The sequence below is a fragment of the Amia ocellicauda genome, chromosome 12, assembly GCF_036373705.1.
Source record: "Amia ocellicauda isolate fAmiCal2 chromosome 12, fAmiCal2.hap1, whole genome shotgun sequence".
Classification (NCBI taxonomy): Eukaryota; Metazoa; Chordata; class Actinopteri; order Amiiformes; family Amiidae; genus Amia; species Amia ocellicauda.
Window position 1 is genome coordinate 12,288,627 of NC_089861.1, and position 26,284 is coordinate 12,314,910.

Genomic DNA, 26,284 nt, shown 5'->3' on the forward strand with positions numbered 1-26,284 from the left:
TTTTTCCAGATCATGGATAACATGGGCAGTAAATAATTACAAGGGATTTTTCTTGCCAAACCTTGTGGTTGATATGAACTTTCTTCACTAACTTTGGGATCCTGACCATACAACAGCATTTAAATGACTATAAATAAATACATGAATACAGTTTTGAAGATTATTCCATGACTAAGCAACATAGTACTTAAAGCCTTTTATCCCAAGTCAGTGTGTATTCTTGGCACTGTATAGTTCATGATTGCCTACATTGATATACACTGCTTTTTATAGATCGAAGGAAAGGTGGGTTAAAATAAATATAGACATAATGTTATATAAGAAAAATAAACCAGTGATTAAAATATACAAGTGTTTCATTCTTCCAAAGATTAAAGAAAGCCTGATTATACAGCTCACAGTGAGTAAAAGATTATTAGAATTGAAATCTAACACTCTGTGGTATTGAGCAAGATTGCTGCAGAAAACCTAAAACATATTTGTATTGTATTCCGTGTAACCTTCATATATTTCACATGTAACTGATAAGCAGCTGGTGAAAGTGCTTCACCCTTTGGGAGTCACGCAGGACATGCAAGTTAGGTGGTTCATTGTTGGTAGTAAAAGTAATTTCTATGTTTTAGATTTTGTTCCCCTCTCTTGAGAATAATATTGCACATAACCTAGCTATTGTTACAGCCATTCCTACCACTTTAGAAGAGCAGAATATTCAACGGACAAGTATCTATGAGCCTTATCTTACTGTAGCCTGTTTCTTCAATGAAACTACTCACCTGTTTATACAGGAACTTTGGCCGGCGATCCTTGAGGGCAGCACATTTTTCATGGGTTCGTTCAAACAATTCAGTTTGCAGCAACTTGGAACTCACAAGATCCTTTGTGATGGAAAACCATTCTGTGGCAATTCTCAGTTACAGCCGTTATGAAGACATCAACTATCAGTTATCTGTACCGTCCCAGGGTTCCTCTTTGGTACTGGGTTACAACTCGGAAAGGATGCCTGTGATTAGAGCTGACAAGCACCTTTGCAGACCACTTTGGTCAGTATCACTAGCTGTTCGTTTTCGAGTCACAAATTGTTAAGGATCCCAACTTCAATGACCACACCACTTCATGTGGCATGATCGTCCTGGAGCTAAGAGCCATTGTTCGTGCAGAGACAGTAGGATGTAAGCAAGGATGTGATTACCATATTTACTCTGAGGCAGGCTTCTTGCAATTGTTTTTAACTCAATACTGTGGAGACTTTTGTTTGGTGTAAACTAAAAAGGTCATGTATTGTTTTCATCTACAATATTTAAATCTCAGCGTAACCATGATCTGGTGTTTCTGTTCAGGGTAGAGAAAGGCTTTGTAAGCTTGGTAATGAATAAACATCAGCTTCACAACAGAATGACCTATTTCCTATTTGCTTATCGCAATTGAGCACCATGTCTGTGTGAAGGAGTCTGCTGCACTGCCTTAAGCTTTGCAAAGCTAATTGTGCATGAGTGTCAAGACTTTTTGTTAACGGTGCAGTTTTGAAACTATAATAGTATTGTGTGTGCGCCTATTTGGATCCTTATTATCTGAAAAATCACTGCACATGTTAATTGTTCCCTTAGTCAAGAAAATCTATTTATCTTCTACTATACATATGCCTAATGGGATTGTCCAATCTCCCAAACATACTTTTAGGTATATTATTCCTCAAAATAATGTCAACATATTATTTATCATATTCTTATTTAAAAAAAAATTACAACAATACATAACGTTACGTATTAAATAACTTATGCATATGAAACAATTTTGATCTATAGTAGATAACTGAGAATTTGGAGAATCATAAAGGAATGGACCCCTCCCCAAAATATAATTAAAGAATATTGATTAATGTACAATTTAGAAGGATGTTATAGATTGACAATTTATTTCTCTATTTACCTCAAAATGTATTCTTTCAAAATAAAAGAACCCACCCAAAAATATTACAAGATTAGAGATTGATTAAAACAAAACATTTAACAAGCTGCTTGTATTTTTTGACAAACAATTAATTCTTCTATTCTATATATTAGGTCAGTAGGTCAACCTTTTGATTGAATCTCCCCCCCTATTTTGAACAGGACACAGTTACATTAAATAATGAAAGGACCTTCAAAAAGCCTTTTGAGATATATATATATATATATTTAGAAGTGTCTTCCGAGTAAAGAAACTGTTTGCTGGTGTAGCATTTAGTATTTTGTATTCTGTATCTGTCACAGTAATAGTATGCACAGAAAGGAAAATATTTATTTCTTTGTTCTTGAATTATACAACAGAATTTCCCATGCTTGCATGCTTTCCAGAGATCTCAGGCTCAGAGCCTTGCTAAGTTCTCACAGCTGACAACCTCTTAGAAGAATATATTTCATTTTTGCCCCTCAATGTGATGGCATGTAAAGAAGCTTTTAAATATTTCCTGATGAATATAAATGGCGAAAATGTCAACAGGTCCTTCGCTGTCAAATTAGCTTGATTGATGAGGCTTCGTAAGGCACAGTGATCCTGGACTTTGACTCGGAGCTCTGGTTTCTTGTTCATGTGCAGGCAAAAAAAGCCACTAGCCACTGCCAGTCCTGCTGCTCCCAAACTCCACACAGCACTGTATTGTTCTGATAGGTCTTTAATGCCAGTAAATACCATGACTCATATGGCTTCCGTTTGGAGAAAGTGTACTTTACATCAGTTGTTGATTTCCTGCCTCTGTCAGTCTGAAAAAGTGCCCAGTTGTGCCCATTTGTAGTGTTGGTATATAAATATGGACCAAGGTGCATTAGGGGCTCACCTGAAAGCATCACTCATATCTCCATTGTGTTGTAAACTATATTTGAACCCAGGCTTCCATATGAAAGAAAGACATACAGGGTTCTTCAATTAACCATCTGTGCCGCTTGGCCCTTTGTGTTTGTGCTACGTTTGGAACAAGGTAATATCATTCGATACCTGGGGCTGGAAGGATGTCTTACTATAGCAGCTGACTGTGGTGGATGCTGCCACCATTTCTTGTGAAGCCCTGTGGCAAGTAAAGTGATTGTCGCAGATGAATTCCTAATGAGATCTGGGTAAAAGTGCCATTAGTCACGGAAAAGTAGATAATCCAAGTGGACGGATGGGAAGGCAATCTGGTGGAGGGAAATGTAACCAAGAAATACAGAGTGCACCACTTCCACAGTGGAGGAAAAAATGGGAAGACCATCTGATTTGTATTAGTCTGTATAGAAACCCATTTGTCCATGCTTAATCTACCTCACTGCAGTAGGGCTGCCTAGAGCTCTAAATCCTGGGACGCACCATCTCTCAGTTTACACTCAGGCATTTGTTTGCTCAGCCTTTAAAAGAACAGCTCTAACTCCGGCAAATTCCACTCTCCTCATGCTTATCCTAATCTTGAGCCCACTTTTTAACCAAATCCAACTGGTGAATCGCTCAATCCTGCCAAAGACACTGGCTTAGCAGCTTTTAAAATATCTGTGATTCCAACAGTGGCATTCAAGCAAGTAAAGACTCCCTCTTAAGTGTGGCATAATGGCACATGGACACAGAGTTACATTGCCTTCCAGTCCACCTGTGTATTCAACGGTCTTCTGCTACATCACAATTTACAAGGGTTTTGGTAGATTTTCTAGTGATTGATTTCATGAAAAATAAATAGCATTGTGACATAAATAACTGGCTGCACAACTATAATTTGAGGGCTCAGTGTGGTGTGGAAATATGAAGTAAATGTTGGCATGGGAACTAAACACTATTATTAAACCCACGATGATTGCTGGATGATCATCAGATGGGTAGAATTGATTTTCCCCTTAATTATGTTTCTTCACAGTCAGAGATTAGCAAACATAATATAACATGAATTGATTCCAGGAAACACAGATTATATGTAGTAATCACTACTGCTTTAGAAACAAAATGGAACCACCTGTTTTTGTTGTAGTACAAATAATCTTGTTTATGTGAATTTACTGGGAGAACACGTGAGCTTACCCTTTCTACAACAAAGCATTAGAAAGGATAGGGAGGTTTTAAGATGCTTAACATGAGATTAACATGTTTCTCTAATTCTACATAAAGCATTCCACATTTATAATGCTAATTTGATCTCAGGTTACTGTAGTCATCAGCATTCAGCAATCAAATTATACATATCCAAACTTTCCTAACGTTGAGTGCTCAACACTTCATCTCCACAGAAAAATGGCTCTGTCTTTGCTTACATGTAAACTGTTTTGACTAAAACTGTATTGTAAGCTTAAATAGTAAAAAATCAATATAACCAAGACCTGACTAGAAAATATAGCAACATTATTCCTAAATGAAGTAGGTTGTGAAATTTAGATACATTTTTAAAACTGCTTTTAGTGAAATTAGCCTCAGAAAAATGTGCTCAAATTGAATGTTGAATCGTTTGGTCTTCAGAAAAACACAGGCACTGTCAGCAGGGTCTAACATCATTTTTAAATATTGGTATGGTGTAGTGGTATCACAATGACCGGCAGTCGGGTGATCCCTTATGTCGTACCATGGAAAGTCCACAGATTTATGCTGATGAGTTTTTCTCAAACAGGAATTTGGTCTTGCGTAGTTTTAAATTTCCATAGTGGAATATTCTAATCAGGATGTTAACTTTAAAAACGTTGGCACAACATTGAGTGTAAATTAAATATAACAAATGCTGATATAATATTCCATCATATACCTGCCACTGGTAAAGATATGTCAAGATCTATTGGACAAGGGTATTAGACAAATCTAACACCAAACAGATGTTATGTTTTTCATTACAACAAAAAGATCTTCATGTTCAAAAAGGTTCTTGTAGTTTTTTGTTTTTATATATATAAATACACCAGAATACAATGGGTTTGATCCTTTACCCAGTCATTACACCTTGAAATCCAGTTTTTCTTATCTTTTCTGGAGATATCTATGTGAGCAGTGAGGGTTAGCCTGAGGAATGATGACAAAAAAGCTGGTTTCATTTCTGCCATAATGAAACTAGGAGCTAAGGTTACGATGTTCAAAGACTAAATAAATCTCAGCAGAGAGTTTTTTAATAATAAAATGATCAATGGAGTGCCTTTCATGACTGTCACCAAGAGTGTAATTAAAAAGGGTGAAGGAGACCCAGGGTGATTTTCAAAGTTTTCTGCTCCAGAGCAAAATGTGCTGTCCACTTACTGGAAGTAATTGCAGAAGACAATGTAGAAATGGGCAAAGGGAGCATGACTCAACTCACAAATAGAGAGAGGTGTAAATCATATGACCTTATTTTGGCAAATATATACACAAATTCATATACCTTCCTAACTGAGGAATTTAGGATTGTGGTAAAGGACTAAAGAAGACAGCTTTGAAATTGTGTGTTTTACGATTTTGTGCCTCGAGTATTGGATAGATCTCCTCTCACTCTCACTTGAAATATTATCCTCCCTGCTTGTCTCTATGCTATCTTAGCAAATACATGTTGTCTATTTACATTTTTAATAAACCTATATCTTTTATAAAACGAAACAGCCTCAAGGTTGATTCACCGCTATGGGTAATATATGTGGGGGTCACTAGATAACATGACTTTATTCAGCAATTATTATGTCTTCTGATATTTGGTAACAGATCAAAACGAAAACTCCTGTTTAAAGTCCTATGCCAATCGAAAGTACTTACTAATAGAACAATAACTGTAATGATAAATTAAAACAATTTGTCCATTGCAACATTTTGGCTGTATCTTATCAGATCAACATTCTTTCATTTCATTAAACTATTTACAGAGGCATTCTGATTTCCAAAAGTTTTACGTAAATGTGACGACAACATTTTAAAGTAGGATTTATACATTTATATGTTGCAGGGGGTTGCAATGATTCAGTTAGGTGAATAATGATTAAGTAATTAAGAACCCAAATGGAATAAAAATCAAGAGTGTTCTGGACTGGATTTGAAGACCAATGCTGTACAATGACTTCCTATTGATCGGAAACAATTTTCAGTGACTCAGTGCTATACCTGAAAATTATGATGATTATTATAATATATTTTTGGCAGATTGCATAAAGTTATTATCTGTATAATGTCAGGTAGCTGAAGGAGGAATCTTTAAATAGACTTTTAAACAGGATTTATGTGCCACTCAAATTGACAATGCATAGGCCCATTTTCCTGCCACAGAACTGTGCATGACTGCATGTTTGACGATCTATTTTGAAAGCCATATGGTTAATGTTCTCTCCCTGTAGCTAGATTTGATTATTCTTGTAAAAACTGAGGCACAATCGAGAACTCAAAGATGATATACGTGTTATATCATATTTAATGGGGAAAAAAGGTGGCTTCATTTGTCAGAAACACAGTACCATATGGTGGCTAATTTCACATTACTTCACTGTCTTGGCATTGCACTGTATGCATTACAATCTTCAGTGTTGAACAGAATTACTCCTTAGCTTTATGGGCATTTTCATATGTTAACAGTATGAATAATAATAGAATGTCACCTTTAACAGAGAGACTATAATCCTCTGCATCCTCTGTTTTTAAGTCATTGTCATCATTCCTCCATTTAAGTGAATAAAGCATTAAAACACTTAACTGTTCACAAAACAGTGTTATAATTGAATGTTAAAATAGGATTGCCTCTGTTTGACAATGTGCTTGCTGACTTTCCTGATACTTTATATTGAGAACTGTGATGAAAAATTCAGAGGCAAGGCTTTTCTCTAAGAAGTAATCCAAAGAGTTGATTTGGCAGGAATAGATGTATTTTTTAATTCTCTTTGATGCTGCTCAACAGGAATGCATACACCCTTGTCTGCTATCATGCATCATTAATCAAGGCAATGTATACAGCAGGAGAAAACAATGTGGTCACACGTCACAATGATGGGCATCAATTGTTAATGAATTGATTTATGAACACCATAGAGATACCACATGAATACCTAATGCACTTAATCTGAGTTCTGCTATTAATCACATGTATAACAAGGTTAGGGTCAGAGTTAGGGATAGGGTTACAGACTAGGTTTGAGGTTAAGGCTTATACATGTGATCAGCATCAGTACATAATATTTTTGAGTCTGGAAAGTTAATATTAAATATATCCCATTAATCAAATGATTGAGTACAGTCATCTAAAGCTTAGATATAATGCAAGCCCCTTCTTTCATCACTACTGGTCTAGATCAGCACTACTAAATCTGTTACTACTTATCTATTTACAAAGTCTGTATATCAAGTTTGCTAGCAAGCAAGCTTTCCAAAGCATTCAATTGAATATCTCAAGGAGTCATAGTCTGGTAAATAATCTGCTGAATTCAGCTGTACTGTAGAGTCCGGAGGTCAAGAAATGTATGAGGTCCCATTTTAAAATTTCAGTTACTATTTCCAAAAGAGGATTTTTTCTTTACTTAGCAACATGCTCTTACAAGGACAAAATGTAAATACTGAGACACTGACACAAACGAATGAAAGGTAGGCTGTTACAGACTCTTTCTGACTCATACTGGTCAGGTGGACAAACGTCAACACAGAGGGGTCATGGTTCACAGTACAGCAACCACTTGCATTTTATAACACACCACAACTATTTACGTTTGGTCACTTTCCCCACTGTCCACTGGGTCCACCAAACTGCCCAAGGGGCTGCTCCCAGCAAGAATCAGTGCCCAATATGCAAATGCAGGCCGTGGCCCCTCAGTGCAGCACTGTTTCACTGTGAGATGGTGCTATGATTTGAATTTGAAAAAATCTAAACCTGACCCTGTCCTCCAGAACACATCAAAGTTTGTTTATAAGTAAAAATGCACATATGCTGAATGTTTAGCTTACTAGTTGTTTGTTTTAGTGCCAACTTCCATTTCAGTTGACATACTCGACATTTCTAGTTCACATAGCTTTGAATGTAAATGTAATTAATTCTCCCAGGGTTGGGTAGGCTCGTTCAGAGACATAACAGTCTGATCAAGCACTTTTTTGTAAATTACGAATTACGTCAAACAAATCATCTTGAAGTCATCCTTGCTCTAGACCAGGGATTGATTTAGTTTAACCTGACATTATAAAACATGTCTGACTTCTGACTATTCTGGTTGTCCTTCACTTGACTTTCTAGACATGTGTCTTATCAAAATTGTGCTAACAGGACAGTCTATCTGGAGTTCTGGAGGGTTTTTTTGTGCCCCTATTTATGAGTTTGAATTCTAAAAAAGCCCCAAATTTGTTATTAATTAAGTGTTAGTGTATTATTGTTCACTGTGACCCACTAGGACCAGGGCTGCAAATCTGTGTATTATGAATATGACTTGATTGATGCATGATATGAGAAGACAGTACTGATTTAATAAATTACAATTACACAGGCTATCTTGTCAGAAAGCAAAAACATAACAAAGCATATGCAAATTAGATCATTTACATGTTTTCCTCATTATGCCATGAAAACAATTTGTTTTCACTTAAAAAATGCACGTTCTCTCAGTCTAAATAATTGACTGATTGCTTTATGCTACACTGACTCACTTTGCCCTCACAAAAAGTCTTTTCAGATAACCAGCCAGATTTTCCATAATGCCCTGTAGTTGTTCTCTCTTCCCTTGTACACAATTGTACTCATAATGTATTCTGCCCAGAGGACTTGGGAATAACCCTCACATTTCTGGTGCATTTATGCATTTGCAGCCTCCTGAACCCCACATTCATTTAAGATTTAACTCTAAGAGGCTGCATTAAGAGTGGATCAGATCTACACACAATTATTTAAAATGGTTGTTGTCAACAGTTTGTGTGTGTAGGCCTTTGTGTGTGCATATATGTGACTGTCTGTGTTTATAATTCTAAATTAAAAGAAAGAAAAATACAGTAGCAAATAAATAAACAATGACTTTTTTATTTAAAACACAACAACTAACTAATACTGGAAATATTGCCTACTTTTCAATAAATAATTGTCTGGAAATGTGGGTATTTTTCACTTTACAGTAAACTAAAGTAAACATACAAACAATCAAACAATCAAACAATCAAATTGGTGTTTCCAATGGAATGAGACACAAAGCAATGTTAGCATGGATACATGAAATGTACAATTCCCAATGCATTGTTAAAGGTCAACGGAACAAAAAACATAATTATCAACTAAAATTCTATGAACTCATCAGTATTTAGACGAAGTGTGTATTTGCTTTATTGTGTTCCAGAGCTCTACTTTTAATGCATAAGTAAGTCTCTGCCAACTGGAAGTTTTTCCTTTCTCACACTGCCTAAACTCTGTCATGTTCCATCATGTATATTTTTATAAGAGTGAACAAACAAGCCTGCCAGGCCCTTGCTTCTTAAAAACTTTCTGAAAGGAAAAAGTTATTCACGTTCTTGGAGGGGCTAGGTGATTTCACGCATGGACCATCACATGTGTGCCTCCAAGAGTCAGAATAGAGAATATTTCAGGACCTGGTGGTTGGTTACTCTACACTCTCCATATAAATGCAAATATAAATAAATATGTTCTAATCTTTATCCTATTATTTATTATCCTTTGTGTTTCACATGAGAAATATTGAAGTAGAAGAACGCTAGCTCAGCAACTCCAACTGAGACAAAAGCAAGTAGGTGGGTCATTGATGACAGAGCTGAGAGAAGCTGATAAATGTGAGATGATACTTTATGTGAGGCAAAAGGACTTAGATGATGATAACTCATAATAATCATAAATAGAAAGAGTAATTGTCTGTGGAATTACCCATTTTTCAATATGCTAACCATATCCACAGATCTCAGTGTGGCGAAGTTTTCAGAACACTGGAAGGTTACTCATTCCTCATGATTCTCCAACAATATATATTTTTTTGGACCAAAGCCAGGTCTGAAAATGAACATCAAGTAAAGTGAAGTGATGTTTACTAATACATGCCTCCCAAGGATATTGAAATGAAGGGTGTTAAACTAAGACAGGATTGTTATCTACATTTAGGTCAACTAATATTGTTAACTGAAAGCATCAAGAGTAAATCAGAGTATTATTCTAAAGGGGAAACATCATCTGGGCCTTCCAAATAAAGTCGTAGACCAATGTTGGAAACATGCATGCATAAAAACCCAGAAAAGAAAAAGCTAACAAACAACAATGTCATCCTAATACTAATAAGGAAATAGACAAAAAATATTTTCAAGTAATACTATTCAGTTCACATTTACGGTCAAGCAACTTTCTTTTTGTGTTTTGTTTAATGATTCTTTCAATTTAATTACATTGGGCTTAATTTAATTGGGTTTTCAAAACGATAAACCTTGAACGTCCTTAATTCATTTAATCTGGGGGCCTCGGGGTAAACAACTCAAAACCTCACTGCTCTTTATCCTCAATAACAATTTTCACTCTTCAAAACGGCTCTTAACTCTAAAGGCAAGAAAATGTGCAGCTTTCCTCTACTTTCCCTAGAGTAATATAAGCTAGGAGGATCCGCTGTCACTTTAGATAGCAATTCAGGAGCTTTATTTACTCTTTCTTAACATTTCAAGGGCTTTACAACTTTTCTTTTTGTTTGATAAAAGCAGTCACCCAAGTGTAAACGCTATGATTAAAACACTAAGTTCTGAGTAACATTATCCTGAGTAACGGCCTATTTACAATTTCAGGGAAATGTCAAATGCTGTTTTTTTTTTTATTATTATTGTATTTTGTTTTTGTATTTTTAACAAGAAAATACTGAATTAGTCATTTATTTATTGGCTGACCACTATCTAAGTGTAGTGACGTGGGAATACTGGCACCTGCATTTCCCATAACCCCAAGTCTCCTATGTCTGTCTGACTGCAGACAATGAAGGGCAGCACGTGTGAATCCAAACTATATATTGGTTTGACCTCTTCAAAAGTTGTCATTTTCAAAAAGGACCCCCTTGTATGCCCATGGTCATAATAACATATGTAAGACTGTACTGCAGGGTAACCAGACCTTCAACTAACACTGGCAGTGCAATTAAGTGCAATTCTCAAAAAATACAGAGGGTTGTCAATCTAAGGTAGGAGTGTAAGTGATTTTTGAACTTTCTGTACTGTTTCCAGCGATGTTAGGTGATAAAATGAAACCACTCAACACCCTGTTTGGTAAATCGCTGTTAATGATCCCAGTAAGAAACACTGATCTGCAGTTTACATTGATTACATTGTTGGAAGCATCTTGACCTGAATGACAGCACATAACATCTCTTTCATATGTGATGAAGGAAGATTTGAACGTAAACTGACCTATAATGATCACCTGCATATACTTGTTATAAAGAATTTAGAAAAGTATTAACACATTGCCTTCAAGACTCACTTGAGTTAGCCAGCCGAGAGAGCAAGCAGGACTATAGCTGGTGGGTAGAGCGAAAGCCAACAAAATAATTACTTTGCTTTCTGACTGTCATGTTACAATGTTTAGAGAACATTTGCCTAAATCAACTGGACTTTTTTTTCTCTTTTTTGAAATTTTGGTGTACATCGATGGAATTGTGAACTGGTTGCTAAGTCACAAAATATATATTGGTATCTTGAATAGAGCCACAGGGTGCTAAGATTGCACGGTACGTATGACATTTATTTCCATGAATGTGAAAGATTATAGGTTCAAATCCTGGACAGCCTAAGCTGTGTCAGTGCCACTGCTAAATATTCCAGTGAAATGGGCTAGAATAAAATAAAGAAATATACTAACAAGCTAAACTTTGTTGCCTTTGTTGGAGAAATTACACTCACCTAAAGGATTATTAGGAACACCATACTAATACTGTGTTTGACCCCCTTTCGCCTTCAGAACTGCCTTAATTCTACGTGGCATTGATTCAACAAGGTGCTGAAAGCATTCTTTAGAAATGTTGGCCCAAATTGATAAGGTAGCATCTTGCAGTTGATGGAGATTTGTGGGATCCACATCCAGGGCACGAAGCTCCCGTTCCACCACATCCCAAAGATGCTCTATTGGGTTGAGATCTGGTGACTGTGGGGGCCAGTTTAGTACAGTGAACTCATTGTCATGTTCAAGAAACCAATTTGAAATGATTCGACCTTTGTGACATGGTGCATTATCCTGCTGGAAGTAGCCATCAGGGGATGGGTACATGGTGGTCATAAAGGGATGGACATGGTCAGAAACAATGCTCAGGTAGGCCGTGGCATTTAAACAATGCCCAATTGGCACTAAGGGGCCTAAAGTGTGCCAAGAAAACATCCCCCACACCATTACACCACCACCACCAGCCTGCACAGTGGTAACAAGGCATGATGGATCCATGTTCTCATTCTGTTTACGCCAAATTCTGACTCGACCATCTGAATGTCTCAACAGAAATCGAGACTCATCAGACCAGGCAACATTTTTCCAGTCTTCAACTGTCCAATTTTGGTGAGCTTGTGCAAATTGTAGCCTCTTTTTCCTATTTGTAGTGGAGATGAGTGGTACCCGGTGGGGTCTTCTGCTGTTGTAGCCCATCCGCCTCAAGGTTGTACGTGTTGTGGCTTCACAAATGCTTTGCTGCATACCTCGGTTGTAACGAGTGGTTATTTCAGTCAAAGTTGCTCTTCTATCAGCTTGAATCAGTCGGCCAATTCTTCTCTGACCTCTAGCATCAACAAGGCATTTTCGCCCACAGGACTGCCGCATACTGGATGTTTTTCCCTTTTCACACCATTCTTTGTAAACCCTAGAAATGGTTGTGTGTAAGAATCCCAGTAACTGAGTAGATTGTGAAATACTCAGACCGGCCCGCCTGGCACCAACAACCATGCCACGCTCAAAATTGCTTAAATCACCTTTCTTTCCCATTCAGACATTCAGTTTGGAGTTCAGGAGATTGTCTTGACCAGGACCACACCCCTAAATGCATTGAAGCAACTGCCATGTGATTGGTTGGTTAGATAATTGCATTAATGAGAAATTGAACAGGTGTTCCTAATAATCCTTTAGGTGAGTGTATATGCAAACCACTGTCTCCCTAGCATAGTGAAATAATTACACTAAATGTATTTTTACTGAATGACACTTTATAGTAACTCCTCTGAATAATCATTAAAGTATTTTATGGCAACTGTGATGCCAGTCATTTACTGTACATTTTACATATATATATATATATATATATATATATATATATATATATATATATATTACAGTATATAAAAAAAGTGATATTGTAGATCAAAAAGTAGAAATGTGAATTGACAGTGGCTGGTGATAATCTGATAATATGATTTTAATCTGCAGAGTTACATTAATGTATTTCTTCACACTATGGATGTTAGAGCTTCCTGTAATTATTGTGCAAGAATGACTCTCTTTGAAAGAATTCATGTTGATTTCACGGAAACTGTTTGAAAAGGACCTCAACAACTATTCTGGGTCTATGAGAGCAAAAATGTGACATTCTGTGCCAGAATATTAAGTGATTTTGTGTTGCAATAGTTTGTGCTGTCTGACAGTGAAAAATAAGAACTGCAAACCCAACTGGATTGTTATAATGAGGCTGTGAATAGTGTAAGCCTACCTAATTAGGCTGAATGTAAAGCTCCTCTCTTAGCCATTCCTTTAAGATTCTGGGGTTTTCGAGGTTTCCAGGGTTAGACTCTTTTACAGAGGCTAGGGAGGTGATTTAGTATCTATTAAAAGTTCACCTTGCCTGAAACTGTTATAAGCTCTATTTAACAATGTGTGCGGTAACATTTTCAAGTGTTTTTTAAGCAGTAAAAGTCATATTAACAATTGAAAACAATTAAACCATATAGCTCTAGCCAAAATTCTTAACCCCGGGCCTGGAAACCCACTGTCCTGCTTGTTTTTGATCCAAACAAGCTGGCCATTATTTTATTTAAAGCCTGAACTAAAAACTTGGCTGATCAGAGCTTTTTCGTAATTTAAACAGTTGGATATATCAAGTTAAATTTAAAATGACAAGCACTTGAAATCTCCAAATTTAGTTTGAGTTAGTGCTTCTGTTTATTTAGTTTTCCTGGAAAAGCAGGCTTATTTTATTTTATTTTTTAATGTTCGTACTTAGCGCTAGAACACATACAAAAATGTACCCATCTGTGAATTGCAAATCACAAAGTTATACCCCATCATGTGTTGATTTATAAATAGTATTAAATGGTTTCTACTAATAAATTAAACCATAATAGGGTACAGATTTTGTACTTTGCGGGTCGTACTAAGTTTTGATTTGGTCTAGCCTTTAATCTATATGGGTTAGAGGCATTCCGGAAATAGGGAAATATTTCGCAAGGGCTTCCAATAAGATTAAGGCAGGCAAGGGTGTCAGTGGAAATATTTTCTCGTTAGTTACAGCATCCTCTCCCCCTTGCTTAAATCAAGATATGTTCCACAATAATCTTCTTACCCTGCACCAACATTTGTCTCCTTATACTTGGGACTGACAGTTTTTATACTGTTGCTCAGCACAATATATTTATGAAACTATATCTAATAATTCATGTAATTCATGTAATTATATATAATGATATAATATTTAATATGTAATATTTAATACTCATTTATTATTTTCCCAGAGGAGGTGGCAATGCCTCTTTTATAAACATTGCTTAAGCAACCTGTATACTAGAATTGTGATTAGAATTGATTACAATGTAAAATAACAACATATTGGTAAGCCGTTTTAATAACAATCGCTGTAAAAAAATGAAAATTGTACCTGTAAATTGTGAATTAATTTAGACTGGATCCCTAGAGCACAAAGATCCCTGTCACAACGATGTATCATCTTTCTGAACAATTTCACTGGAAATTGATTATCTAGGCTCAATTAGTTTGGGTGTTCTGTAAGATTAAACAAAGGTTATCAAAAGCCCCTTGTGAAAAGAAACCAGTCGCATTCTGTTTAGTTAGGCTGCTTTTCTGCTCATTGTCTTTTTATATCTGCATTTTATTTTTGTACATTTCCAATAAATATAAATCCCTATGAATTCGATTGACAAAATAATATGCATTAAAGTGGATGAGGGCTGAGAGCTAGATTTACTAACCTTTAAACCCCAGAACACTTTGAGAAATGCCTTTAAGGCATTAATTGAAATAAAAAGGGAGTATGCCTTAAATAGTATTTGAATAGTATGAATATATTTATTTTCAACTGCCAGTGTTTTACATTGTATAGTTTTTATTTTATTTTAATGTAGTGCTACCTGTCATATAAGACCTGTCAGTGATTACCACTTCAGTGAATCCTAACAGTGTTTTTCTAGACACTGAATAAACCAAACTATGAAATCAGAATTTAAATTAACATTCTGAAAAACAAAACAAAACATTACATTAGAAGATAACTATTTCAATGTGTTTGTTACAGGATCTGTGAGATTTCACTAATTATCATCTATTGCACAGTGCTGCCTAACACCAGAATATACATTTTGCAAAGGTTTTAAGTTATCACAAGAAGATCAAAAGAAACAGTTGTGTGCTGATGGAATCTATCAAGACAGAAAAGCATAGTGACACAGCAAAGCCATTTGAGTAAATTAGCCAATGAATGTTTACCTTTTTGGCTCCCTGTTCTCTAGTCTATAATTTGAACTGGAAAATCTTGGAGATAAGAAGGCGCCTGGAGAACTGACTACACTATAAAGGACTATCGATGGGGAGTATGTCAAAAAGTGTGCCAGAGCTTAATTATCTTCGCCGAGCAGTTAGACTCTCCTGTAATTAATGTTTTATTGTAGATGTAACATTGATGAGGCATGGTTTAACTCGAAGGTAGATTTCTTTTAGAGTGTGAGTAGGCAGCCAGTGGAAATAACTCAAGTGTTTGAGATGTTCACCCAGGGGGAAGAAGCCACACTCTGGGTTCCAGGAATTAGTCACCTGCTTAGTACTTTAGCAAATTGTGGAAATAGTTCAGTGACCCCAAAGTTCACATTCTGTGCCAACCATAAGGACCTCTGACGTGAGGGAACTGCAGATGAAGATTGTAACACAGTTTTCATAGCTAAAAACATTTAAAGGTAAGTTGGCTAGCAAATTATTTACATAGTTAGGACTTTGAATACCTGAATCAAATCTACTTTTTATTGCCTCTGTTCAATACTACATAGATTTAGTCCCTTCAACCTCTTTGTGCTGGGCATTGTTTTGAGAACAGGAATTATTTTGGTCCGTGTTCTGTGAATTCTCAATTCTTTCCAGCAACATGGGAATGAAGGTATAACATAATATCCCAAGAGAGGTCTAACTAGTACAGTTCATGACTTTAACTAGAGTTTAGGTGAATTGAATTGCAAGCTTTCCATCATGTACAGTGAGGGAAAAAAGTATTTGATCCCCTGCTGATTTTGTATGTTTGCCCACTGACAAAGAAATGATCAGTCTATAATTTTAATGGTAGGTGTATTTTAACAGTGAGAGACAGAATAACAACAAACAAATCCAGAAAAACGCATTTCAAAAAAGCTATAAATTGATTTGCATGTTAATGAGGGAAATAAGTATTTGACCCCTTCGACTTAGTACTTGGTGGCAAAACCCTTGTTGGCAATCACAGAGGTCAGACATTTCTTGTAGTTGGCCATCAGGTTTGCACACATCTCAGGAGGGATTTTGTCCTACTCCTCTTCTCAGATCCTCTCCAAGTCATTAAGGTTTCGAGGCTGACATTTGGCAACTCGAACCTTCAGCTCCCTCCACAGATTTTCTATGGGATTAAGGTCTGGAGACTGGCTAGGCCACTCCAGGACCTTAATGTGCTTCTTCTTGAGCTACTCCTTTGTTGCCTTGGCTGTGTGTTTTGGGTCATTGTCATGCTGGAATACCCATCCACGACCCATTTTCAATGTCCTGGCTGAGGGAAGGAGGTTCTCACCCAAGATTTGACGGTACATGGCCCCGTCCATCGTCCCTTTGATGCGGTGCAGTTGTCCTGTCCCCTTAGCAGAAAAACACCCCCAAAGCATAATGTTTCCACCTCCATGTTTGACGATGGGGATGGTGTTCTTGGGGTCATTCCTCCTCCTCCAAACAAGCCAAGTTGAGTTGATGCCAAAGAGCTCGATTTTGGTCTCATCTGACCACAACACTTTCACCCAGTTCTCCTCTGAATCATTCAGATGTTCATTGGCAAACTTCAGACGGGCCTGTACATGTGCTTTCTTGAGCAGGGGGACCTTGCGGGCGCTGCAGGATTTCAGTCCTTCATGGCGTAGTGTGTTACCAATTGTTTTCTTGGTGACTATGGTCCCAGCTGCCTTGAGATCATTAACAAGATCCTCCCGTGTAGTTCTGGGCTGATTCCTCACCGTTCTCATGATCATTGAAACTCCATGAGGTGAGATCTTGCATGGAAACCCAGACTGAGGTAGACTGACAGTTATTTTGTGTTTCTTCCATTTGCGAATAATCGGACAAACTGTTGTCACCTTCTCACCAAGCTGCTTGGCGATGGTCTTGTAGCCCATTCCAGCCTTGTGTAGGTCTACAATCTTGTCACTGACATCCTTGGACAGCTCTTTGGTCTTGGCCATGGTGGAGAGTTTGGAATCTGATTGATTGATTGCTTCTGTGGACAGGTGTCTTTTATACAGGTAACGAGCTGAGATTAGGAGCACTCCCTTTAAGAGAGTGCGCCTAATCTCAGCTCGTTACCTGTATAAAAGACACCTGGGAGCCAGAAATCTTGCTGATTGATAGGGGATCAAATACTTATTTCCCTCATTAACATGCAAATCAATTTATAACTTTTTTGAAATGCGTTTTTCTGGATTTTGTTGTTGTTATTCTGTCTCTCACTGTTAAAATACACCTACCATTGAAATTATAGACTGATCATTTCTTTGTCAGTGGGCAAACGTACAAAATCAGCAGGGGATCAAATACTTTTTTCCCTCACTGTAGTAGGACTCTGAACATCTGGTCTACTGTGACAAAGAACTGTGCAGTTGGAGAGGAGCTGTCAGTTGGCAGCTGCCTGAAAATGACCTGTTCATATACAAAATACATATCACACAATGAAATCTCTACTGGAAATATTCAGGTGAATGTGTTTCATATCATGATAGCCATGCAGGCATTGTTTGTGACAAAATGAGATATGATGTTTTTCCTAGGGCACAAATGGAAGAAAAAAGAGCAGTGTTGTTAAAAGGTATAGTGTACACTCATAGATCTTAATTTAAAAAGCATGTGTTTTGTGATTTGTGATTCCTAAATTAAACTCAGATGAAACTACTCAATAAGCATCTTAGTTAATTATTAAAATCAAGTTAGACAGAAAAATAGTGAAACAGAGTCAAGCAGAAATGTGCTTTTGAATGGCAAGCCAAGTTATCATTTAGATATATCTTCAATTGAATTTCAAGATATCTTTACATATTTAAAGATATCTGTAAATCTATTTAAGATATATTTCAATATTTAAAGATATCTTGAAATGAATTAGAAATATCTCTCAATTAATTTCAGATATCTTTAAGTGTTTTGAATATATCTTCAAATGCACTTAAAAATAAGATATCTGCAATTAATTTCCAATTAATCATTGGAAGATATCTGGAATTCATTTAAATAAATCTGAAATACATTTTGAGATACACTACTGGTTTTGAATAGGAGATGGAAAAATGGTGTTCTAAAACTTTAGGTAGTGTATCTGCAAATAATTTAAAGATATCTGCAAATGACTTCCTGTATGTAGCCTTCCTGTTCACGTGTTCATTAATTTCTATGTAACTGAATGAGTAAACAGGAAGTGTTAATCTCAGCTAACATACAGGGAAACATTAAATTAATTTCAGATATCTGTAAATTGAGTTAAATTCATTTAGAGATATCTGTAAATTATTTAAAGATATATTTTAATATTTAAAATGCAATTTAAGATATCTCTAAATGATAACTTGGCTTGCCAAACTTTTGTGTTATTTGCATCTATTGAACACCTCTGTAATCTAATAGCTAAATTAATTAACTGATATCTGAGTAATAATAATAATAATAATAATAATAATAATAATAATAATAATAATAATAATAATAATAACTGAATTAATGAGCCACCTATGCCGCTTTTTATAGACATTTGTAATATTTAACAAGCTGATCAAAAGCAACAAATAACATTTGTTAGACTATTTAATCCTTATAGTTTATAGGACAGTAAAAGTACTGAGTTGTTACCTTAAAGAAAGACAACCAGGGGTTGGATGCATGTCATTGCCTCTCTTTTATCACTTTACCACAAAGATGATTTCCATTCATTGATTCGTCCAATTCATTAAGACCAATTTGATATTCATGAAGTGCCTCCTTACTACCTATATAGTTCCTTGGTCAGCAGGTCTGTGGCCCACTCTTGTTGTGTACGCCATGGAGCAAGGGGACCGCTTTTGTTGTCCTCCAGCAGAGGGCGCTTGAGTTCTCCAGTGCTCCACTGTGTACATAGTTAATTTATTCACAAAGTGAAAGATGTAGTTGCCCTGCGCTAGCTGCATTATTCGGCAGGTGTCAACTGCTCCTGTGACATCCCATGTGTGGCGCATGAGCAGGCTCCTGTGCCCCATGGTGTATATTGTTCGTTTGTACGAAATCTAATTGTCAGCACAATAGAGCACTTCCAATCTGTACTATTCAGTTGATTTGGATGCTCCTGTGCTGTGCGCAGGCGGCATGAATGTTCCTGCTGCCACGCGATATATATTGTTGTTCATTTGTTCACACATTGTAGAGCTGATGTGGCCTCGCTCCTTGCTGGGACTAGTGTAGCAAGCGGCCAATGCTCCCATGTTATGCGAAGAGTGCATGAACGGTAGAGCCTGCTGTTGTCCTGCATTAGCTGCTCCCATGTCACGTGGTGGTGCATGATTTGCTTCCTGCACCCAGCGATGTGTTTAGTTGTTATGACAGCACAGTGGAGCTGGGGGCTCTGTACCGTTCAGTGAACGTGATTTTCCTGTGCTGCGCGGAGGCAGCATGAATGTTCCTGCTGCCGCGCTGTGTATACTGTTATGTCCAGCTGTAGCTACTCAGTGAACTAGCCAGCTGTGTGTTATTCAGTGGGTCTGTGGCCCCGCTCCTGCAGGATCAGGGGTTCACTGCCATGTTAATGCGCAGAAGGTGCACAAGTTGCTTGATTGCCCGCACCACATTTTGTGCAAGTAGATTACGGCCTCGCTCCTAGATGCTCTAGTAGAGCAGCCGGCCTTGCTATTGTAAGTGGAGGGCATAAGAGTTGACCTCTGTAGCCTCGCTTTGTATATGCTGATTGCAGACAGTCCTCGGTAGAGCGTGACTACGGTCCTCGCTCTTGGACAGCCGAGTTTGTCCCCAAGGGGCCTCTGTGGCTCCTGTCTGGAGTTGTGTTGCCGAGGCCCCTAGCGGTACACCTCGGGGCAGGCTCCCTTATCAGCTCACTGCCTCCTCCCTTGAGACAGTTTTGTTATACAGTAACCCCTCCCCCTTGGGCAGTGCTTCCGACTTGAAAGATAACGATAGGTTGCGAATACAACCCCGATTATCTGATTCCTGGCTCCCGGCAAAAGAGGACGAACCTGCACTGACGTCACGTTTTAAATAACAGGAAGTGGAAGGGACCTCTTCTGAGTGACGAGCGCAGGGGCCAATGGCAGCTTTGATAGAGTGATGTTTCGATCAGGTTCCTACGGAAGTGCGCAGAAACCCCTCCCCCTTGGGCAGTGCTTCCTTTTTCAGAAAACCGGGTTTGCATACGTAACCTATCGATTTCCATTAATTGATTCATCCTATTCATTACAAGTGCCACCCTACTACCTACATTCCTGGGTACCTGCCTAGTCCCAGTTAGACTCCATGTCTCCATATTTACACAAATTCCTGTTCTCTCAGATTTGCACATCATCTGAAATGTATTACATTTTTAAGTTTACTAACGATAGCAGTCAAGGTTTTTTGTTTACATCAGAAAAAGCGGTAGGTATAAAACCAAACCATGTGGTCCTTAATCACCTCAATACAAATTGAAGTTTAGTTCTACCCTTACGAAGACTTTTTGGTCTGAGAATTAATCTTTCATATGTAACTTTTGTTTTTTGAGTGGCTTTCACCCACACTTTATATTTGTTCTTCATTTATCTTTCAGACAATATAGGCCACTGTTTCTTACTTTTGAGGTGATCTTCCTTCTGTGCCTCAAGTAAAAGATGATTTAAATGTATCCATCCCTTACCAATCGATTCCTCTGACCTTGTCTTGTGGGTTCTTTGTCAAATTGAGTTGTCATTAACCATTTGTACAATTTCAGCTTAAGCTTCTGCACTCCCAGTCACATTTCCCAGTCTGTGCGAGGGAAATTGAAGTAATCTATTTTATGATGGTCTATCCTTTGCTACAAATGAATTGAATGAAGAATTCTGATTCTGATTGGATGGCCTTTCATAAGGGAAGTATCTTGGGGAGGCCTTCATGCAGCAGTGGATTGATAAAGCCGATGTTGATGATGAGAATATATCTTATTATTCAACAAGCACATGGCATATACTCATAACGGATTATGTATAGATGCCATAAAATAGAACTTTTACTTGACAGGAGGCAGTATAACTCTTTCTTATTACAAGTTGAATCCCTATTGGAATGACATGCTGGAACTCCATGTTCCACAGACTCTGCAGGCACACTGTAATGTATCCTGTTTGTTTGTATGCAAGCTATAACCTTATACTCGAAGTGGATGGAGATGCCTTCTGACGTGATAATAATGTTTGTGGCAGGACTGCAGCTGTTTTCCCTGGGTTCCTTCCTTTGTGTCTCTCTCAGGTGGAAAATGGGATTTTGCTTTTTGAGTCAGATTTGGAAATAGCATCACAGCATGCCCCATCTCATTCAGACATGGGGTCTGTGTGAGCTTATTAGTGCCACACAGATTCTACTGAAGTGGCCCCAGATTTGGAATGCAGTCATTCAGAACCATGACCTCACGTAGCATTCTGTCCATGGCAATGGGGGGAATAATGTGCGATTATTTGAAATCTACCCAGGGCAGGATGAATGTGGATCTAATTTAATTTTGTAAAAGGTTGCAATACACATATCCTACTGAGGGCTTGTAGCTGGACTTACTTATCAGTGCTCAATAAAAGGGGGTCCCCTTCTATCTTTAACATGCTTGTGGGTTCTTTGGGAAGAAACTTACTCAAATTAATACAATGTTAGATGAGAAATTATAATCTTCAAATGTCTGTTCTGGGAACCATGCAATCCATCACATTCTGCTGCTGCAGTTTGTTCTATAAGATGACAAAGAGTGGGGGCATATTTACAGCCTACAAATAATAGATACAATATTTGTGCATTCATTTACAAGTAGGTTAATCCATGTGCATCAGAAGCAAACCCAAAAATGCAGTACTATTAAGTTATATTTTCTGCTGTTGACCTCACAGGCTGATATTCATATTCCCAGTCATACAGATGTTGAAGCTGCAGGCTGGAGAGGACCTGATTATCCATTTGTCTGATCTAAATCTGTAGTGGCCGGCAAAGGGAAGCAGATAATTCTGCAGAGACAGCTTCTGGGCCTTTATTCACTGAAAGATTAGATCTTCATGTGACATTCTTCTGTACAAGGTGCAGCAGAGCCTAGAAGTCCTGTACAAATGTTTTGCTCTCTTTTCTCATTCTTATGACTACAGAAAAAGTGAGTCTTCATCTTTCAAACATTTTGCAAATGGAGAATGTTTAAAAATGAATAATAAGACATGTGCATGAGCTTTGAAATGCAATTCGTTTTTTAATGCATAGTATCACTTTTTGTGGAGAGGAGGTTAGATTTGTCATGCAGATGGATTTGATTTTGAGTTTCAAAATTATTTATTAATGCAAATAATATATCCCACCTTACATGGCCCAATGCAATCTTGGTTTCCCTGTCTGTCTCTGGCAGGTACCTAGGAATAACACGACCCCTGACCTACCCGGTGCGGCAAAATGGCAAACTGATGGCCAAGATGGTGTTCATCGTGTGGCTGCTGTCGGCCTCTATCACCTTGCCCCCCCTGTTCGGCTGGGCCACCAACGTGACGGTGGAGCATGTCTGCCTCATCAGCCAGGACTTCGGCTACACCATCTACTCCACTGCAGTGGCCTTCTACATCCCCATGACTGTCATGCTCATCATGTACTACCGCATCTACAAGGCGGCCAAGGTGAGTGCCGAGAAGCACAAGTTCATGTGCATCCCGAGGCAGTATGACCGCCAGGGGGTGTACAGCACCGAGCAGGAGGTGCGGGGCAGGCAGCACAGGAGGCTCTCGCGCAGGGACCGTGTGATGGAGGAGTGTGCCACGCTCTCCAAGCTCCTGCGCCCGGACCGCCGCAACATCTCCATCTTCAAGAGGGAGCAGAAGGCAGCCCGCACCCTGGGCATCATCGTGGGGGCCTTCACCTTCTGCTGGCTGCCCTTTTTCCTCCTCTCCACCGCCCGGCCCTTCATCTGTGGCATCACCTGCAGCTGCATGCCCCTGAGGCTGGAGCGCACCCTGCTGTGGCTGGGCTACGCCAACTCCCTCATCAACCCGCTCATCTACGCCTTCTTCAACCGAGACCTGAGGACTACCTTCTGGAACCTGCTGCGATGCAAGTACCGCAACATCAACCGCAGGCTGTCGGCCGCCAGCATGCACGAGGCGCTGAAGGTGAAGGAAAGGCCCGAGTGCATCCTGTAGACTGGACCAACGGCTGTATTACAGTAAGACCAAGCCTTGGGGATGGGTCAGAGAGGCAGGAACAGTGATGTGAGGTGTGGCCGAGCTTCTTGTCTCAACTTGGGGCCAAACAAGTTTGAGAGACAGCTAAGTCAGGTAGCATTGGATTGGCCAACCCCACCAGCAGAGCGACTGAGAGACAGATGGGGATTTTATACAGCTGGACTTCAGAGAGAAAGGGAAAAGTCTGACCTCAAACCGCTGCTACATAAAGATGTCCAGTGAGGTAATACTTATTGCGAGGGATCCACTATTTTATGAGCTGCTTGTTAGACATACCTTTTTAGATACCTTCACTTTAAATAGCACATATGTTTTCTTAAGAAGATCACTATTGTGGAGCTAAAACATATATATTTTTTACATATTGTTTAAAAGCCTCTCTTTCAACATCTGTCCAGTATGAGCTGCTGTATAAGTCTGCCTGGCAAGAACTGTGATTTCTTTGATGGAAGTTGTGACTGGTTTTACTGTGGTATACAGATGGGATAACAGGCATGTGAACCACAATGGCAGTGATACATTATTAAAACTGTTCAGTAAGTTCAAGAACTGAATTGAGACAAGTTTTGTGAAAAGTGTGGACCTGGGGATGTCCCCTATGGCATGACAAATGGCACCTTTGAGTAGTGGCAGAGATAACCTATGGTTGTGTTACCCTGAGCGTTTTTGTATCATCTTATCTAGAAGAGTTTAGCTGGGTCTGCTGGCCACTGGGTTAGAAAACCATTACTCATAATGCAATATGGACCAAATTGTTTAACAACAATTCCCTTGCAGGAGCAGCAATATGCATCACCTTGCAAGAAGATGATTTCACCTAGAATGCCACATTGGTGCAATTTAAGAAGGATAGCTTTCAGTAGACGCTTATGATATTATTCATTGGTGACTGTGTATTGCAAACCGTGTAAACAAGGTTCTTCATAGATCACAGTTTAGAAGATTGTGATGGCCATTAATTCGTCTGTAAGCATGCCAAACAATATGCAGTTGTGTTCCTTATACCAGTGGGTACAGCACCATCCAGTAGCACTTTCACATGCCCCTTGACCCCTTGATCCTATTTATGTACTCTGTGAATTTATAAATAAATTGTATGCTTATTTATATACATTCTTCTTGCAAGACTCCATAAACTAAGTTGTGCTATATATTTGGAAAAGTGACATCTTAGCAACACGAATGTAAACAGGGAATTAAGTAGATTTATATCTTCTCCCTAAGTCCAAACAGATGCATTGTTTACTTAGTAGATTCTAGAGAAGCGAAATGCCTTAAAACCTCATACGTCTTTAAAACAAGCTCCTCTTTGTGAATCGTAGTCATGCAGATTTAGTATGTTGAATCTCAAATTTGTATATTCAGAAGCTCAAGAGTTGAATGATGAATTGTATGTTCAAGGACTTGAAAAGGGAAGGAGTGGGCAGTCAATAAGCAGTGTAGTTCTGACTTCTTAGTTCATTTAATTTGTGAGTATAATACCAGCTCTCACAAGCCAATGAGTTTACCAGTCTAGCTTTATAAGTTTACAGCAGTGATCCTTACATGATTGCCCAAGCTGAAACAGAGATAAGGAAATGAAATCCAACAAATAAAGCAAAACATAAAAGGAAAATAGTAAGCGACCTCTCACACGTCACAGCTTTTATCGTAAATCACAGGCTGGGATGCAGACCAAGGGATTGCGTCACTATCTTTCTTCTTTCCTGTTTTCTTTGTACACTGGTGCACTTTTCTGGCACACTCATGTCACAAGGCAGAAGGTCATTAGCAGGCTGGAAGAAAGTATCCGCTGAGTATTGTGAGTAATGTCCACTGAATTCTCCAGCCAGTATACAGTAGCACCTCCTGCTCACTAAGATGGACATCAGAGAAGAGACTTTCCTGAAGCCACGTAACAGAGCGCCTCACTCAAGGACAATGTGATCAGAGCTGTGTGCAGGAGGATGGGAGATATCTGCTTTCACACGTAGTCAGTACTCAGTAGCAGCTGCCAACAGACACATATATATGTAGGTACATAAAAAAAGAACTATTCACAACATATTTGCTTTGGGTATGACTGCAATATTACTTTGATGAAAATATGTATTTATTTATATATTTATTTCCTTAAGATTCCACCTATGAAAAAAGTGGCCTGTTTTTGTTTGTGTGCAAATGACAGTGATGCACTTCTACTAATAAAATGTTATTGTAGTGTTGATTAATGTGTGCATTCTTCAATCTTCCTTTTCAACACATAAAGATACCTGGTTTATTTCTTTACAAATCTGCAAGGGTCAAGCAATTATATCAAATCAAATCAATTTTTCTTCTTCTCCATATTTGTAAGTAAGACTTTCCATTTGATCCCATATGCAATCCAATACTAACAGTAATGGGACAATAGATGAAATACTGTGGACAGCTATTTATAATGTACTGGTGTGTGGTACAGCCCACTCTTGACCTCAATGACTTCCTTGTGATGTCACAGTTTACATAGTTTGTAGTCTAGCATTAGTTGTTCTCCGTGTCCTGGCTAGGCAAGAGGTTTTAA

General features: G+C 38.3%; 1 protein-coding gene across 1 annotated transcript in view; it reads left to right on the forward strand.

The window, feature by feature from the left end:
* LOC136764362 (5-hydroxytryptamine receptor 7-like) overlaps window positions 1-25,898 on the forward strand; it is a 40,551-nt gene extending 14,653 nt beyond the window's left edge. Inside the window, exon 2 of the mRNA XM_066718354.1 lies at window positions 22,920-25,898. Within this exon, the coding sequence (XP_066574451.1) occupies window positions 22,920-23,700 (781 nt within the window). The 3' untranslated portion in view covers window positions 23,701-25,898. The remainder of the gene's footprint in view (window positions 1-22,919) is intronic.
* Window positions 25,899-26,284: the final 386 nt, after the last annotated feature.